At 30.4% G+C, this 18845-nt stretch overlaps 2 protein-coding genes across 2 annotated transcripts; one reads left to right on the forward strand and one right to left on the reverse strand.

Annotated features, from left to right (window-relative positions):
* The first annotated feature begins 3814 nt into the window (after positions 1–3814).
* On the forward strand, positions 3815–5197 carry LOC149499186 (gibberellin 20 oxidase 1-like). Its single transcript, XM_089718756.1, has 3 exons — positions 3815–4426; positions 4516–4837; positions 4913–5197. Exons 1-3 carry the CDS (start codon positions 3888–3890, stop codon positions 5174–5176), a joined length of 1125 nt encoding a protein of 374 aa, XP_089574882.1. The 5' UTR covers positions 3815–3887; the 3' UTR covers positions 5177–5197.
* A 10377-nt stretch (positions 5198–15574) lies between these two features.
* Positions 15575–17151, reverse strand: LOC149499187 (gibberellin 20 oxidase 1-like). Its single transcript, XM_089716701.1, has 3 exons — positions 16549–17151; positions 16138–16459; positions 15575–16062 (listed from the first exon to the last, which is right to left on the reverse strand). The coding sequence occupies exons 1-3, from the start codon at positions 17085–17087 to the stop codon at positions 15799–15801; spliced, it is 1125 nt and encodes a 374-aa protein (XP_089572827.1). The 5' UTR covers positions 17088–17151; the 3' UTR covers positions 15575–15798.
* Positions 17152–18845: the final 1694 nt, after the last annotated feature.

Consider the following 18845-nt stretch of genomic DNA (forward strand, 5'->3'; position numbering starts at 1 on the left):
ACTAAAACGAAAAGATATAATCTTCCTTCGTTTTATGTAAGAGAATAAATTAAAATCCTTTAGATCTTCAAAGAGAATTTTCGGAAAAGAAAGCATTTATTACCAAAATCGTTAGAGACATAATCTCTTTAATTTTAGGTAATTGAATCATTTTGATTTTTAAAGAATATTTTCGAAAACGAATTTTTGACAAAGAATTTATTTTGAATCTAATTTTCCGAAAAATATTTTTGATGAGAGAATTAGTTTGTGTGCTTATAGATGAATTTTCTCCCTATCCTACAAAGTATCCTAAATGCCTAACCACTAGGGTCTTCGGATATCTTCACACACAATGTAAGACTTGCCTTGTTCGTTTTCTTTCCATAAGAATTCTGCATAAAATCATATTAGCACAAATAATATAATTTAAATTTATTCGTTTTTTTTAATCATCAAAATTCCGAGATTAGAATTTGACCCTTGAGCCAACAAGCAGTAGATGGAAGTGATGAGATCAAGAAAGGACAAAATCAACACCAACAATCTAATATGAATCAGACGACAAAGGGAGAGAATCAACAAAATCATGGAAATGCAAAGATAGACAATAAAATGATTGATTTGAATATGAAGCCCCTTCGATTTCATGAACAAGCTCCGAAGGATCAAGTTAGCTATTTTTAATGATTAAACTAGTTTCTATTTATATTCTCAATATTTTTATTTTGAATCAATGACTTTGCAAAAACACTCAATGAAAACTTCGATTCACACTTATTGTAAAGGTTTATTTGGTATTATCATTGTTAAAGTATTTTCTAAATTTATTGTAACTCTTGAAACACATAAGTAAATATATATACTCACTCTGTCCTAAAGGATTGTTCTTTTGTTCATAAATATAAATCGTTTTGAGAATATCACGAGTGATTAATCAAGTTTTTAAATTTTAATTTTATTTATATTAAATGCAATACTTATTATAACTTAATAATATTAATAGTCGATATCTTGGTTACTCCTGCCGACACTACGACAGATTAGCAGATACTCCTGTCGACACTACGACACTGGATCGTGTAGAGAACTGACCTCGTAGATTTGATTTCGGACCGTTTATCTTTCAGTGATTTTTTTCATATTTTGTATAGTACATTACATTTACAATTCCATTCTTACATTGTTACTGTGTTGATCTTGATGATGCTTGTGGTTATGATGTACATATATGTCGATTTTTGACAGTGGAAAAAATTGTGATTTTTAATATTATTAAATTATTTTTTTGCCTATAATTATATTTTGCGACCGAACTGCAACCAAAGTATAATCGAGAATTTGCAACTGATTTGCGACCGAGTTTGATAATTGCGACCGACACTTTTTGCGACCGATTTCTAATTAGCGACCAATTTTGATCGGTCGCTAATTTGCGACCGCTTTAGTAATTCGATCGCAAAATAATTTGCGATGAGCACCTTTGCGACCGATTAATGTCCGTCGCAAATCGGTCGCTAATTCCATTTAGCGACCGATTTCTCATAATTTGCGACCAATTGTCTGTCACAATTTTGCGATTTTTTTGTAGTGATATGCATTCGGCCCACACTCAACCTATTTAACATTTTAATTCATTAAAAAAATTTCATTATAATTTTAATTAGTTCTTTTACTAATGAGTTACCTATGCAATTGATTAGGCTACATTAGATCAGAAAAGGCCAAATGCATATATTTGCCCCTAAAGTTTGCGCGATTTACCTTGCGGCATCCTCATGTTTGCAAGGGACCTATCATGACTATACACTTTCATATTTCAGTAATAATCATGTCCCTTGGCAAAATTCATGAAGTAGGAGTCTGATTCATGCAAGATGCAGTCTTCTTACTCATCAAGGAAACCCATCTGAAAGTGACGAAGTCATTTGTTATCCCGAGCAGCATTATAGTGAACCAAGCAAGTAGTGCATTATTCAGGATGAGACTGCTTATCCCAAAGAATAGCCATCGAACTATAATAATCTTGAACTAATTGACCTAGAAATTGACAAAGATGAAGGAGTTCTTGATCAATTTGATATTGTGAACTTTGATCAGTGACAGTGTGAGTGGTTGCCAAAAAATCCTAAACATCCATAGTTAATTGATTTTAAGTGGGGTTGTATTGGTGAGCCAACTCATGATTTTAGCATTATCAGCTTCCCAATCAACAATACAAATGGCATAATCAGTAGCAGTATTTATTGGTTTGATGATACTACCCGAATCATAACCCCAAAGTTTGTGACCTTGCAAGAACCATTGCATTTATTGTTTCCAAGAATGATAATTAGTATCATCTAAAACAAGTTGAATGGGATGAACAATATCATAAGAGGAATAAGACATTTGAGATGGTTGTGGAAGGTGTGAAGGCTTAAAGGAGAAGAGCCGAAGCCTGTAAAAAAAAAAAAAAATTGCCTAGAAAGGCTTTGATACAAAGTTGAATAAGAACGAATTTGTATTGCATTGCTATGAGATTTACATTATACAACACTCCTTATATAGGTGTACAAGGTATATGAAAAAGGAAAAAAAGAATTATAATCAGATACATTAGGATCAGAATCAGATGCATAATTGAATACACTAGGATCAAATCAGATACACAAGAATCATAATCAGATGTACTAGGATTGGTTCAAATATACTAGGATCACTTAGGATTTTATTCTAACAAATCATATCCATTGTTTTTTCTTTGAATTTAACTAATTAAACAACTAATGTGTTTTTTTTTTCTTTTTTTTTTGTCATTTTAAGTTAAACAAGTATTTTTACCATACTTTCTAATTTAAACCACCTATAAAACAACTAACATAACAAGTAATAGTTACTACAACCACTAACAACTATTAAAACAACTAATTGCTGAACATGCCATATAGAGATTACTTATTTTAACTAGCTAAATAAAATGTCTAACAACAAAGCTAATAAACCTTCACTAAAAACCGTCTATCACAAAATTGGGGAGCTATACCCCCAGTTCCTCCTTCTCTCTGTCTCTATCCTCGCTTAGGTCCATATTTGTTAACAATAGTTATCAAAGTTAAAATATCACTTCTCACCCTCAACATATTTAACATTTTAATTCACTCAAAAACTTCATATAAATTTAATTAGTTCTTTTGTTAATGAGGTACCTATGTAATGGAATTATACTAAGTTAGATCATAAAATTAGATTCTTTCATTTTAATTTTTCACTCTTATTTCATTTTAATTTTTTGAAAAGTTTTAATCATTGTACTATCTTTTGAAAAATTTTGAATATTTTCATCGTTGTACTATCCTTTTGAGAAATTTTAAATTATTACAATTATAAAGTTTGTTATTTCTTTGTTTGGTATATATGATTACCCTTCTCATAATATATATTTATTTTTTATATGGCAATCACAGGAAAAAATGTTATGTATGTGCATTAGCGGTTGATAAAATCTAATATGGTAGAAAAACACCAAAAATAGAATCAAAGCGTTTTCCTTTGACCTAACCTAACTTACCTAAACTGGATCCATTGGTCCACTTATGAATCAAATCAATGAAATTAATTAAAGATTATTATTGAAATTAGAGTATTTCTAGCTATACACTTAGAAAAAAAAAAATCGGAATATTTATTAGAAAATCTTTAATTTCATGTCCATAGCCCATCTAGGTAAATTTTTTCTATATATAGGTCTACTACCTACATCTTTCTACCATCATCTAATTGGCCAAAGCAAGTCATAATTAGAAGACAGAAAGAGTTCATAGGTGAGACAACATTTTATTTTTATCTTTAATTTTGTTTTTCTCCTGCTAATTCAATTGTCTGTTGATCTTCCTTTACCTAATGAATCTGTAATTTGTAATGCAGTCATGGCAGTACGCTACGTCCAAACCGTGCCTCAACATCATCAGGAAGACGACCAAGATAAACCTTTAGTTTTCGACGCGAAAGTTTTTAGCTACAAATCTAACGTTCCGCAACAGTTTATTTGGCCTGACGATGAAAAGCCAACCCCTAATGCACCAGAACTCCTTGTTCCACAAATCGACCTAGGTGGCTTCCTTTCCGGGGACCCTGTCGCTGCAATGGAGGCTTCTAAGCTTGTGGACGAAGCTTGCAGGAAGCATGGTTTCTTTCTCATCGTTAACCACGGCGTCGATAAAAAACTGATAGAAGATGCCCATCTCTATATGGACAGCTTCTTTGCATTACCCCTCTCTGAAAAACAAAAGGCTCAGAGGAAACTTGGCGAACACTGTGGATATGCCAGCAGCTTCACTGGCAGGTTTTCCTCTAAACTTCCATGGAAAGAAACTCTATCTCTTCGTTACTCGGCAGACAAGAATGAGCCCAATGTTGTTCATCAGTATCTCCATAACACAATGGGCGAAACTTTCTCGGAATTCGGGTATTGCTCACTAACAATCTAAACAATTTTTATAAACAAATAAACATTAATTTCTTTATTCTAATCATAAATAAATTAAATTTCTGCAGGAGGGTGTACCAGGAGTACAGTGAGGTGATGAGCAATCTAGCACTGGAAATCATGGAACTACTTGCAATGAGCCTTGGAGTAAGCAGAAGGCAATTCAGAGAATTTTATGAAGAAAACGATTCTATATTGAGGGTTAATTACTATCCTCAATGCCCAAAACCCGAGCTTGCTTTAGGAACTGGTCCTCATTCCGATCCTACTTCCCTAACCATTCTTCACCAAGATCAAGTAGGCGGTCTTCAAGTATTTGTAGACAATCAATGGCAAAATATCAGCCCGAATTTCCAAGCCTTCGTCGTTAACATTGGCGACACCTTCATGGTACGTAAAAAGTTTATTTCCATCTTTAACTTGATTACAAATATGTTTTCTAACCTTTTACTTCTTGGTTCGAAGGCTTTATCAAATGGGAAATACAAGAGCTGCTTGCATAGAGCAGTGGTGAATAATGAGACACCAAGAAAATCAATTGCTTTCTTTCTGTGTCCTAAGGGTGATAGGGTTGTGAGTCCACCAAGTGAACTTGTAGACGATGACAATCCAAGAACATATCCAGATTTTACTTGGCCCATGCTTCTTGAATTTACACAGAAGCATTACAGATCTGATATGAAGACTCTTGAAGCTTTCAGTAATTGGCTTCCACAACAGAAAAATTAAGTGGGTAAAATAATGTCACTGTTAACCCGGTTTGGGATAAGTTCTTTGTTCAATATATAAGACTTAGGATAATTCCCCCTCTTGAGCTAGCTTTTGGAGATGGAATTAGGTCCGGTTTATCTTGTAATAGTCGCAATTAAATAAATTGGAAACAGTTTCGGTATGTATTGGAAGACAAATAGCAAAAACTTCAAGAATAAAATCCCAGTTCGGTGACTATAGCTAGCTTTTTGGTCATAAACAAAAGGCAAGAATAATAACATATGGGCATTCAATAGAAGGTTTGATTTGCTATATTTTTGTATTTTTCTTTCATAATATAAAAAGATAATCCTATCCTAACATTAAAAAAAAAAAAAGGCAAAAAGAATAGAAAGTTTAAAACCTATTAGTATTTAATACTATGAAAACTACTTGGTTACTCTTGAAATATGGGTCATCCTTCCACCAAGCCGATGAATAAATTTTATTTCAAAGATTTTATAGCGTTACGATTTTTTGTCTTTTTTTTCTCTCACGAAATAGTTTGTCATACTCTCATTTGTCTTATGTATATTTATTAAATTGGATGAGTATGCGGGTATGCTTATAAGCCAAATATATATAATAGGAAAATTATTTACCTCCCATACACCAAACTAATAAATAATTACGGTTATGACTATTTTATCCTTTCTTTTCTCAGTGAATTATCAGAATACCCTCATTTTTTTATTTGTTTCTATTTGATTATCATTGAACTGGCTTGATTGTATCATCCCATACACTCGTTATAGATAAGTGTAATCCTAAATGGTAGTCTTATCTCAATTTAGGTGAATTACATAACAAATAAGGAAATACAGTCTGTGATTTTCCTTTTCATCCTAAATGGGTTCTTAGCTATTTAGTTCATGAGTTTTAGTCCAAAATACTATTATATCTCTACTGTTTGACAAAATCACTAATATTTCTCTGAGATTTAGCTCATTAATATTTAATTCTTCCGTCTAAAAAATGTCATTTTTAATCGTTAAATGATGGACCAAATAATAATCAATAATTCCCCTCAAAAAAAAATAATACGATATTTTTTTGACAAATAATAATAATATACGATATTAAATGTAAATAATTAAATAGTCAAATATTATAAAATCTTCCATACAAAAAGAAAGTACTTTTGAAGGAAAAAAATTAAATGATTTAATGATATTAAACCTCAGGAATATTGAATCAGTGATTTGTCAAATAATGGAAATATGATAGAAATTTCCGTCACACTTAAGAGAGTAATTTTTGTAATTTTGAATCAGTTATACTATTACTTTTTGTAATTTTTTTAAATATTAATCCCTTTAAACAAATTTAAATTTAAATTTTTGAAATTGAAGTTTCGAAGCTCAATAGTTAACATATATTGCTCATCATGTAATTATTTAAGTAGTTACTTTCTCAAAAATATAAAATTGTAGGTTTTATAAAAATTTGAACATTTTAAAAATATTTTTAAATGCAAATCTTTTGTAAGTGATATATCAGGTCTGAAGGCAAGTATAAAACTTTTACACAGATAAAGCACTTAATCTATTATAAAGAAGTTAGAACCTGAATATCAACTCTATTTTGGGTTACTGAAAACAAACATTTAATTCTGGTTTATAATCTATCAATTAAATATATAATCTATATAATATATAGTGGATACGAGGGGAATAACTTTTAATAGATAAATAAATATATAATATTTATCTTTGTAAAATTTAAGATATCTTAAAATAACCTTAGTCTTAACCAACTAAAAAATTTTAACTTAAAAATATATATAATATTTTTATAATTTGATCGGATGTTTTTTGAATTTTTTAATAGATAAATAAATATAAATAATTAAGTATTTCAAAATTTTAAATTTTTACTATTATTATCTTATTATGTCTAATTATATTTTATTTTATTAGATTATTATGTAAATTATTAATAATAATTTAATAATTTTTAATAATTTATTTTTACTATAATTTATAATTTAACTTCAACATTATTATTTTAAATAATATATGTAAATGAGGTATTTGAAAGTTTTTACATTTTTTTGAATTTTTTTAAATAAATATATCTTGATGATTTAGATTTCATTTAAAAAGAGTATAATTAAATTTTTTTTAATTACAAATTTCACTCTAATTTGGTTAGCCAAAGAATAATAAAAAATTATTATTTTAACATCTCGAATTTAATTAGTTATATTGATATCTTATATAATTTATATCCTATTTCTATTAAAGAATAATTTTTTATAATTTTTTAAAATGCTTTGATGATTTTGATTGGCTAAAAAAATAAAAATTTATCATTATTTATAAATATTTAATTTAATTTATTAGATTGCTTTCTTATTCTATTTTTAATGTATAATTATTTACTACAAAAGATTCAGTGAAAGTTATTAACAAAAAATGTAAATTAATTATTAAACGTATAATAGAAGCTATATGATAGTTTTGTAAATTAATTTGGTTTTTCTTTAAAAAATAAAATGAAAGCAATTAACGTATAATAAAAACTGTATGAATTAGTATGTTAACATAGAATCAAAAAAAAAATACTGTAATATAAAGTGTAATATAATTTAACCATTCAATCTAAATAGAATTTATATTTTAATATTATATAAATAAAAAATTAAACGAGAATTAAGAATGAACATATAATGAGCATAGTCAACGTGCAACACATATCATAAACAAGACTAGTATAGATAAATATACAAATGTGCCAAAATATATGAACTGACAAAAAGGATTTTAATACAATTAATATTACAATATCATAAATAAATTTGCTTCCTACTTACGCTATATACTAACCATAAATTTTGCTTCCTAACTAAGTAAAATTGTTGTACTTCTAATTTTTGATATTTAATTTCATTAAGTTCCTATATATATATATATAATATTATATATATATATATATATATATATTTAATACCATATAAGAATAAAAAATATATCAAGAGAAAAGATTTAGGTACATACTTGAGGCTATGGAGGTTATAGATTTTTTTTTCTTTGTATTACCACAGGTATCCCCAGTCTCAAGTCGGCCCACTAAAAAGTAAAGTGCTTTTAGTGAGTATTTACTCCATCCATGAGGTCTTAACCTCATTTGAGGGGGAAAAGTACCGAACCACTAATCCCAACACTCGTTTTTGAAGGTTATGGATTTTTAATATCACATAAAAACAATATCAACACTTAAAAGGTTATGGATTTTTAATATTATACAACAACTTACACTTCTGCATGAGGCTATGGAAGTCACACACACTATAAAAAAGGATCGACAGTTTGTCGACCAGTGATCCATTGTAAGTGAATTAATATTATTAGGATAAGTTTATCAATAGTAGATATGCAAGAGTTGGCACTTATCTGCATTTATTACTTTCAAGAGGCCATTATTCTAAGGTTCAAGCTAAATCTCAAAATCATGAAGAAGGTTCCAGTCAACCTTACTTAGTTGATGCTACACAACTTACATATACAGGAAGTAGGTGGTATTAAAAAGCAACAAATTTATGGCCTCGGTTCGCAAGCTTCCATTTTCTTTAGTCACTCTACCACCTCTAGCTCTTCTGCTGCATCCCACGTCAAGAACAACACAATGAAAATATTGCTGCTCGAATTTCAGGAGATATTGGAGCAGTAAATGAAAGAGATGGAGATGCAATATCAACAGGAGCTGCGACAATAGTTACAGCAATAAGTGCAATAGCAAGTTAGAGAGCTTATTCGCTCTCATTCTCCCCTATCCTATGCAATGTATTTTGCACCACCAGAGCATAGTTTGCAACAACCTGGACTACGTCCTTCTACGGATATTCATAATAATGGTGATGGAGATGCTACTACCTAGATACGGTACTTTAACTACTTTATATTTATGTGAGAAATAATTTAGTATTAATGAAACAGTTGTTTTAATTGTGAGATCATAAATTATTAGTACTTGTAAGATTTTAAGTTCACATTTTACTTATGGAATGGAATTTAGTTATTGCAAACCTTTAAATACATTTATAATTATATATGTGATGCGGAGCAACTGACACTTAAATATATGGAAGACTTGGATCGCTGCAAATCCAAGAAGAAGGAGCACGGGCGTGCTGGAGCGTGCTAGACTCTAGAAGTCCAGGACACGAGACGCGCCCAAGACCAAGAAACACAGGCACGCCCGTGCCACAACTAACCCGCCCGTGCTAGCCTCTGGAAATCCTAGCACGCCCGTGTCATGCAAATAAAGAAACTCAAAATCAAATAAAGAAAACAAAGAAAAGAAGTAATTGGAGCATGATTAAGCATGTATATGCTAAAAGACAACTCTAAATCCAAAAATAATTCACTTATCATAAAATCACTTACTTGACCCAAGTAGGAAAATCACCAAATTCCTTGAAATTAGTCACCAAAGATTACTTCTCTAGCTTCACTCTCTAAGATGTATGCCTAAATCAAGTTGGATTGGTGTTTACTAAGTAGGAATTGAAGAAAATGAAGAAGAGAAGAAGAAGAAGAAGGAGAAGAAGGAAACGTGTATGGAGAAGAAGAAGGCAAAAGTTGGTGCTCAATAATTGATAGTTGCTTTATTAAAGCAACTAAGGGGGTATTTTGGTCTTTTCTCCAAATTGGAGGGTATTTGGTCTTCTCTCCAAATATTCTCCAATAAATTCCTTCAAAATATTATTTATCTCCACAAAAGTCTCTAATTTATTCCATAAAAATAATTCCTCAATTTTCCTCCATAAAAAAAATAATTGCTCAAATTTCCTTACTTAATATAACACCATAATTCACTATTCACTAAGTATCTAAATTCTCCAAAAATATTCCTTACTTACTTTCTACCCATAAAAACCATGCATACATGCTCCAAAAATGTTAAATAAATATAAAATATAAATAGTAATTTTTCGGACCAAAAATAATACCAACTTCCGGACCGGTGGTACTATTCACAGACCGGTAAACTACTATTAAAACACAGGAAAAAAATGGGGCGTTACACAACTTATGTTTCTGTCTGCCATGGGTACCTTTCCTCGGGAGTCTTTCTTTTCTTCTGTTGAGGGCTACTGTGAATTTTGGTTATTAATAGGAGTTGCTGCTCTTGAATTCTATCCATCGAAATTTCTATTGAACTGTTGATTTCCGAATGAATATTATTGCCTGAAGTTCTGATTACGATTAGACGGTTGCCGAGGCTGCCAGTTAATTCTATCTTCTGCACGTTTGGCCATCTCAATTGCATCTGCCAATGTGAAAATTGCAGCTACACCCATCATACACATTATATCATGGTTCAATCCACTCTGGTAATGAGCTACCTGCTAGGATTAGGTTTCACAATTGTCACAACGAGCCTGTAATCTCAAAACGCTTCCGTATACTCATCAACCTTTCAGTTTCCATAAAAACAGTCATGATACCTGTTATACAAAATTTGAGAGTGATCACTAGGAAGGAAATGTTGCTCAATCATTTGTTTCATTAAAATCCAATCCCACGCAGGTTCAATCCTTGAACAAATTGCCACCATGCTGCTGCTCCTCCTTTCAGTTTATAGGCCACAATGGAGACTTTACGTTCATCCTCAACATTCATAACCTTAAAGAATCATTTGACCTCCGCTAGCCAATCAAGAGTGCTTTCAATATCTAGTGATCCTCAGAAAGGTTGAAGATCTACCTTCATTTTGTATCCATTATGAAAGTTTTCACCATTGTTTTTATAATCTCGGCCTGTTACGATTTTAGTGCCTTCATAATCTGGTTGCCGCTGATTTGGAGTTGCAGGTTGTGGGTTGCCTTGTTGAATTGTGAGAGTCAACTATCTAATTTGTTCGGTTAACTCTCCGAACCTCGCCTCTAAGACTATGAGTCGTGTCTCATGATTGTCGGCCATGGAGATACTTCACCTTTCGGCTCTGATACCAACTGACATGGGACGGTTACGTGATTGGGAATAATGATTATACTCTGTTAGGAGTTTTGATCAATAACGTATGATCTGACAAATAAAATAGAGAATTAAAACTCTCAAGAAGTTTATTGATATGAATAATAATCAAAGGTAATCCTTGCCAATAATACAAATAACTTATTTATAGGTTTAAGCTAAAAGTTATAAAACCCTAAAAATAGCACAAAATTCGTAGATAAACTAAACCTTAGTGAGGGAGGCGGCACGGGCGTGCCGTAGATTCTCAGGGGCTAGCATGGGGTGTGCTTGGCATGTCATGGGCGTGCCAAAACTTGATTCTTCGTAGTCTCGTCAGCACGAGCGTGCTTGCATGACACGGGCGTGCTAGGATTTCCAGAGGCTAGCACGGGCGGGTTAGTTGTGGCACGGGCGTGCCTGTGTTTCTTGGTCTTGGGCGCGTCTCGTGTCCTGGACTTCTAGAGTCTAGCACGCTCCAGCACGCCCGTGCTCCTTCTTCTTGGATTTGCAGCGATCCAAGTCTTCCATATATTTAAGTGCCAGTTGCTCCGCATCACATATATATATTATAAATGTATTTAAAGGTTTGCAATAACTAAATTCCATTCCATAAGTAAAATGTGAACTTAAAATCTTACAAGTACTAATAAATTTATGATCTCACAATTAAAACAACTGTTTCATTAATACTAAATTATTTCTCACATAAATATAAAGTAGTTAAAGTACCGTATCTAGGTAGTAGCATCTCCATCACCATTATTATGAATATCCGTAGAAGGACGTAGTCCAGGTTGTTGCAAACTATGCTCTGGTGGTGCAAATACATTGCATAGGATAGGGGAGAATGAGAGCAAATAAGCTCTCTAACTTGCTATTGCACTTATTGCTGTAACTGTTGTCGCAGCTCCTGTTCATATTGCATCTCCATCTCTTTCATTTACTGCTCCAATATCTCCTGAATTCGAGCAGCAATATTTTCATTGTGTTGTTCTTGACGGTGGGATGCAGCAGAAGAGCTAGAGGTGGTAGAGTGACTAAAGAAAATGGAAGCTTGCGAACCGAGGCCATAAATTTGTTGCTTTTTAATACCACCTACTTCCTGTATATGTAAGTTGTGTAGCATCAACTAAGTAAGGTTGACTGGAACCTTCTTCATGATTTTGAGATTTAGCTTGAACCTTAGAAATAATGGCCTCTTGAAAGTAATAAATGCAGATAAGTGGCCAACTCTTGCATATCTACTATTGATAAACTTATCCTAATAATATTAATTTCACTTACAATGGATCACTGGTCGACAAACTGTCGATCCTTTTTTATAGTGTGTGTGACTTCCATAGCCTCATGCAGAAGTGGAAGTTGTTGTATAATATTAAAAATCCATAACCTTTTAAGTGTTGATATTGTTTTTATGTGATATTAAAAATCCATAACCTTCAAAAACGAGTGTTGGGATTAGTGGTTCGGTACTTTTCCCCCTCAAGTGAGGTTAAGACCTCATGGATGGAATAAATACTCACTAAAAGCATTTTACTTTTTAGTGGGCCGACTTGAGACTGGGGATACCTGTGGTAATACAAAGAAAAAAAAATCTATAACCTCCATAGCCTCAAGTATGTACCTAAATCTTTTCTCTTGATATATTTTTTTATTCTTATATGGTATTAAATATATATATATATATATATATAGGAACTTAATGAAATTAAATATCAAAAATTAGAAGTACAACAATTTTACTTAGTTAGGAAGCAAAATTTATGGTTAGTATATATAGCGTAAGTAGGAAGCAAATTTATTTCTGATATTGTAATATTAATTGTATTAAAATCCTTTTTGTCAGTTCATATATTTTGGCACATTTGTATATTTATCTATACTAGTCTTGTTTATGATATGTGTTGCACGTTGACTATGCTCATTATATGTTCATTCTTAATTCTCGTTTAATTTTTTATTTATATAATATTAAATATAAATTCTTATTTAGATTGAATGGTTAAATTATATTACACTTTATATATACAGTAATTTTGTTTTTTGATTCTATGTTAACATACTAATTCATACAGTTTTTATTATACGTTAATTGCTTTCATTTTATTTTTTAAAGAAAAACCAAATTAATTTACAAAAACTATCATATAGCTTCTATTATACGTTTAATAATTAATTTACATTTTTTGTTAATAACTTTCACTGAATCTTTTGTAGTAAATAATTATACATTAAAAATAGAATAAGAAAGCAATCTAATAAATTAAATTAAATATTTATAAATAATGATAAATTTTTATTTTTTTAGCCAATCAAAATCATCAAAGCATTTTAAAAAATTATAATAAAATTATTCTTTAATAGAAATAGGATATAAATTATATAAGATATCAATATAACTAATTAAATTCGAGATGTTAAAATAATAATTTTTTATCTTATTCTTTGGCTAACCAAATTAGAGTGAAATTTGTAATTAAAAAAAAATTTAATTATACTCTTTTTAAATGAAATCTAAATCATCAAGATATATTTATTTAAAAAAATTCAAAAAAAATGTAAAAACTTTCAAATACCTCATTTACATATATTATTTAAAATAATAATGTTGAAGTTAAATTATAAATTATAGTAAAAATAAATTATTAAAAATTATTAAATTATTATTAATAATTTACATAATAATCTAATAAAATAAAATATAATTAGACATAATAAGATAATAATAGTAAAAATTTAAAATTTTGAAATACTTAATTATTTATATTTATTTATCTATTAAAAAATTCAAAAAACATCCGATCAAATTATAAAAATATTATATATATTTTTAAGTTAAAATTTTTTAGTTGGTTAAGACTAAGGTTATTTTAAGATATCTTAAATTTTACAAAGATAAATATTATATATATTTATTTATCTATTAAAAGTTATTCCCCTCGTATCCACTATATATTATATAGATTATATATTTAATTGATAGATTATAAACCAGAATTAAATTGTTTGTTTTCAGTAACCCAAAATAGAGTTGATATTCAGGTTCTAACTTCTTTATAATAGATTAAGTGCTTTATCTGTGTAAAAGTTTTATACTTGCCTTCAGACCTGATATATCACTTACAAAAGATTTGCATTTAAAAATATTTTTAAAATGTTCAAATTTTTATAAAACCTACAATTTTATATTTTTGAGAAAGTAACTACTTAAATAATTACATGATGAGCAATATATGTTAACTATTGAGCTTCGAAACTTCAATTTCAAAAATTTAAATTTAAATTTGTTTAAAGGGATTAATTATTTAAAAAAATTACAAAAAGTAATAGTATAACTGATTCAAAATTACAAAAATTACTCTCTTAAGTGTGACGGAAATTTCTATCATATTTCCATTATTTGACAAATCACTGATTCAATATTCCTGAGGTTTAATATCATTAAATCATTTAATTTTTTTCCTTCAAAAGTACTTTCTTTTTGTATGGAAGATTTTATAATATTTGACTATTTAATTATTTACATTTAATATCGTATTATTATTATTATTTGTCAAAAAAATATCGTATTATTTTTTTTTGAGGGGAATTATTGATTATTATTTGGTCCATCATTTAACGATTAAAAATGACATTTTTTAGACGGAAGAATTAAATATTAATGAGCTAAATCTCAGAGAAATATTAGTGATTTTGTCAAACAGTAGAGATATAATAGTATTTTGGACTAAAACTCATGAACTAAATAGCTAAGAACCCATTTAGGATGAAAAGGAAAATCACAGACTGTATTTCCTTATTTGTTATGTAATTCACCTAAATTGAGATAAGACTACCATTTAGGATTACACTTATCTATAACGAGTGTATGGGATGATACAATCAAGCCAGTTCAATGATAATCAAATAGAAACAAATAAAAAAATGAGGGTATTCTGATAATTCACTGAGAAAAGAAAGGATAAAATAGTCATAACCGTAATTATTTATTAGTTTGGTGTATGGGAGGTAAATAATTTTCCTATTATATATATTTGGCTTATAAGCATACCCGCATACTCATCCAATTTAATAAATATACATAAGACAAATGAGAGTATGACAAACTATTTCGTGAGAGAAAAAAAAGACAAAAAATCGTAACGCTATAAAATCTTTGAAATAAAATTTATTCATCGGCTTGGTGGAAGGATGACCCATATTTCAAGAGTAACCAAGTAGTTTTCATAGTATTAAATACTAATAGGTTTTAAACTTTCTATTCTTTTTGCCTTTTTTTTTATTTTTTTAATGTTAGGATAGGATTATCTTTTTATATTATGAAAGAAAAATACAAAAATATAGCAAATCAAACCTTCTATTGAATGCCCATATGTTATTATTCTTGCCTTTTGTTTATGACCAAAAAGCTAGCTATAGTCACCGAACTGGGATTTTATTCTTGAAGTTTTTGCTATTTGTCTTCCAATACATACCGAAACTGTTTCCAATTTATTTAATTGCGACTATTACAAGATAAACCGGACCTAATTCCATCTCCAAAAGCTAGCTCAAGAGGAGGGGAATTATCCTAAGTCTTATATATTGAACAAAGAACTTATCCCAAACCGGGTTAACAGTGACATTATTATTACCCACTTAATTTTTCTGTTGTGGAAGCCAATTACTGAAAGCTTCAAGAGTCTTCATATCAGATCTGTAATGCTTCTGTGTAAATTCAAGAAGCATGGGCCAAGTAAAATCTGGATATGTTCTTGGATTGTCATCGTCTACAAGTTCACTTGGTGGACTCACAACCCTATCACCCTTAGGACACAGAAAGAAAGCAATTGATTTTCTTGGTGTCTCATTATTCACCACTGCTCTATGCAAGCAGCTCTTGTATTTCCCGTTTGATAAAGCCTTCGAACCAAGAAGTAAAAGGTTAGAAAACATATTTGTAATCAAGTTAAAGATGGAAATAAACTTTTTACGTACCATGAAGGTGTCGCCAATGTTAACGACGAAGGCTTGGAAATTCGGGCTGATATTTTGCCATTGATTGTCTACAAATACTTGAAGACCGCCTACTTGATCTTGGTGAAGAATGGTTAGGGAAGTAGGATCGGAATGAGGACCAGTTCCTAAAGCAAGCTCGGGTTTTGGGCATTGAGGATAGTAATTAACCCTCAATATAGAATCGTTTTCTTCATAAAATTCTCTGAATTGCCTTCTGCTTACTCCAAGGCTCATTGCAAGTAGTTCCATGATTTCCAGTGCTAGATTGCTCATCACCTCACTGTACTCCTGGTACACCCTCCTGCAGAAATTTAATTTATTTATGATTAGAATAAAGAAATTAATGTTTATTTGTTTATAAAAATTGTTTAGATTGTTAGTGAGCAATACCCGAATTCCGAGAAAGTTTCGCCCATTGTGTTATGGAGATACTGATGAACAACATTGGGCTCATTCTTGTCTGCCGAGTAACGAAGAGATAGAGTTTCTTTCCATGGAAGTTTAGAGGAAAACCTGCCAGTGAAGCTGCTGGCATATCCACAGTGTTCGCCAAGTTTCCTCTGAGCCTTTTGTTTTTCAGAGAGGGGTAATGCAAAGAAGCTGTCCATATAGAGATGGGCATCTTCTATCAGTTTTTTATCGACGCCGTGGTTAACGATGAGAAAGAAACCATGCTTCCTGCAAGCTTCGTCCACAAGCTTAGAAGCCTCCATTGCAGCGACAGGGTCCCCGGAAAGGAAGCCACCTAGGTCGATTTGTGGAACAAGGAGTTCTGGTGCATTAGGGGTTGGCTTTTCATCGTCAGGCCAAATAAACTGTTGCGGAACGTTAGATTTGTAGCTAAAAACTTTCGCGTCGAAAACTAAAGGTTTATCTTGGTCGTCTTCCTGATGATGTTGAGGCACGGTTTGGACGTAGCGTACTGCCATGACTGCATTACAAATTACAGATTCATTAGGTAAAGGAAGATCAACAGACAATTGAATTAGCAGGAGAAAAACAAAATTAAAGATAAAAATAAAATGTTGTCTCACCTATGAACTCTTTCTGTCTTCTAATTATGACTTGCTTTGGCCAATTAGATGATGGTAGAAAGATGTAGGTAGTAGACCTATATATAGAAAAAATTTACCTAGATGGGCTATGGACATGAAATTAAAGATTTTCTAATAAATATTCCGATTTTTTTTTTTCTAAGTGTATAGCTAGAAATACTCTAATTTCAATAATAATCTTTAATTAATTTCATTGATTTGATTCATAAGTGGACCAATGGATCCAGTTTAGGTAAGTTAGGTTAGGTCAAAGGAAAACGCTTTGATTCTATTTTTGGTGTTTTTCTACCATATTAGATTTTATCAACCGCTAATGCACATACATAACATTTTTTCCTGTGATTGCCATATAAAAAATAAATAATATATATTATGAGAAGGGTAATCATATATATACCAAACAAAGAAATAACAAACTTTATAATTGTAATAATTTAAAATTTCTCAAAAAGGATAGTACAACGATGAAAATATTCAAAATTTTTCAAAAAGATAGTACAATGATTAAAACTTTTCAAAATAAATTAAAATGAAATAAGAGTGAAAAATTAAAATGAAAGAATCTAATTTTATGATCTAACTTAGTATAATTCCATTACATAGGTACCTCATTAACAAAGAACTAATTAAATTTATATGAAGTTTTTGAGTGAATTAAAATGTTAAATATGTTGAGGGTGAGAAGTGATATTTTAAGTTTGATAACTATTGTTAACAAATATGGACCTAAGCGAGGATAGAGACAGAGAGAAGGAGGAACTGGGGGTATAGCTCCCCAATTTTGTGATAGACGGTTTTTAGTGAAGGTTTATTAGCTTTGTTGTTAGACATTTTATTTAGCTAGTTAAAATAAGTAATCTCTATATGGCATGTTCAGCAATTAGTTGTTTTAATAGTTGTTAGTGGTTGTAGTAACTATTACTTGTTATGTTAGTTGTTTTATAGGTGGTTTAAATTAGAAAGTATGGTAAAAATACCTGTTTAACTTAAAATGACAAAAAAAAAAAGAAAAAAAAAAACACATTAGTTGTTTAATTAGTTAAATTCAAAGAAAAAACAATGGATATGATTTGTTAGAATAAAATCCTAAGTGATCCTAGTATATTTGAACCAATCCTAGTACATCTGATTATGATTCTTGTGTATCTGATTTGATCCTAGTGTATTCAATTATGCATCTGATTCTGATCCTAATGTATCTGATTATAATCCTTTTTTTCCTTTTTCATATACCTTGTACACCTATATAAGGAGTGTTGTATAATGTAAATCTCATAGCAATGCAATACAAATTCCTTCTTATTCAACTTTGTATCAAAGCCTTTCTAGGCAATTTTTTTTTTCTTTTTACAGGCTTCGGCTCTTCTCCTTTAAGCCTTCACACCTTCCACAACCATCTCAAATGTCTTATTCCTCTTATGATATTGTTCATCCCATTCAACTTGTTTTAGATGATACTAATTATCATTCTTGGAAACAATAAATGCAATGGTTCTTGCAAGGTCACAAACTTTGGGGTTATGATTCGGGTAGTATCATCAAACCAATAAATACTGCTACTGATTATGCCATTTGTATTGTTGATTGGGAAGCTGATAATGCTAAAATCATGAGTTGGCTCACCAATACAAC

This window comes from Jatropha curcas, chromosome 1 (genome assembly GCF_041381405.1).
Source record: "Jatropha curcas cultivar XTBG-Jc1 chromosome 1, XTBG_Jcur_1.0, whole genome shotgun sequence".
Classification (NCBI taxonomy): domain Eukaryota; kingdom Viridiplantae; phylum Streptophyta; class Magnoliopsida; order Malpighiales; family Euphorbiaceae; genus Jatropha; species Jatropha curcas.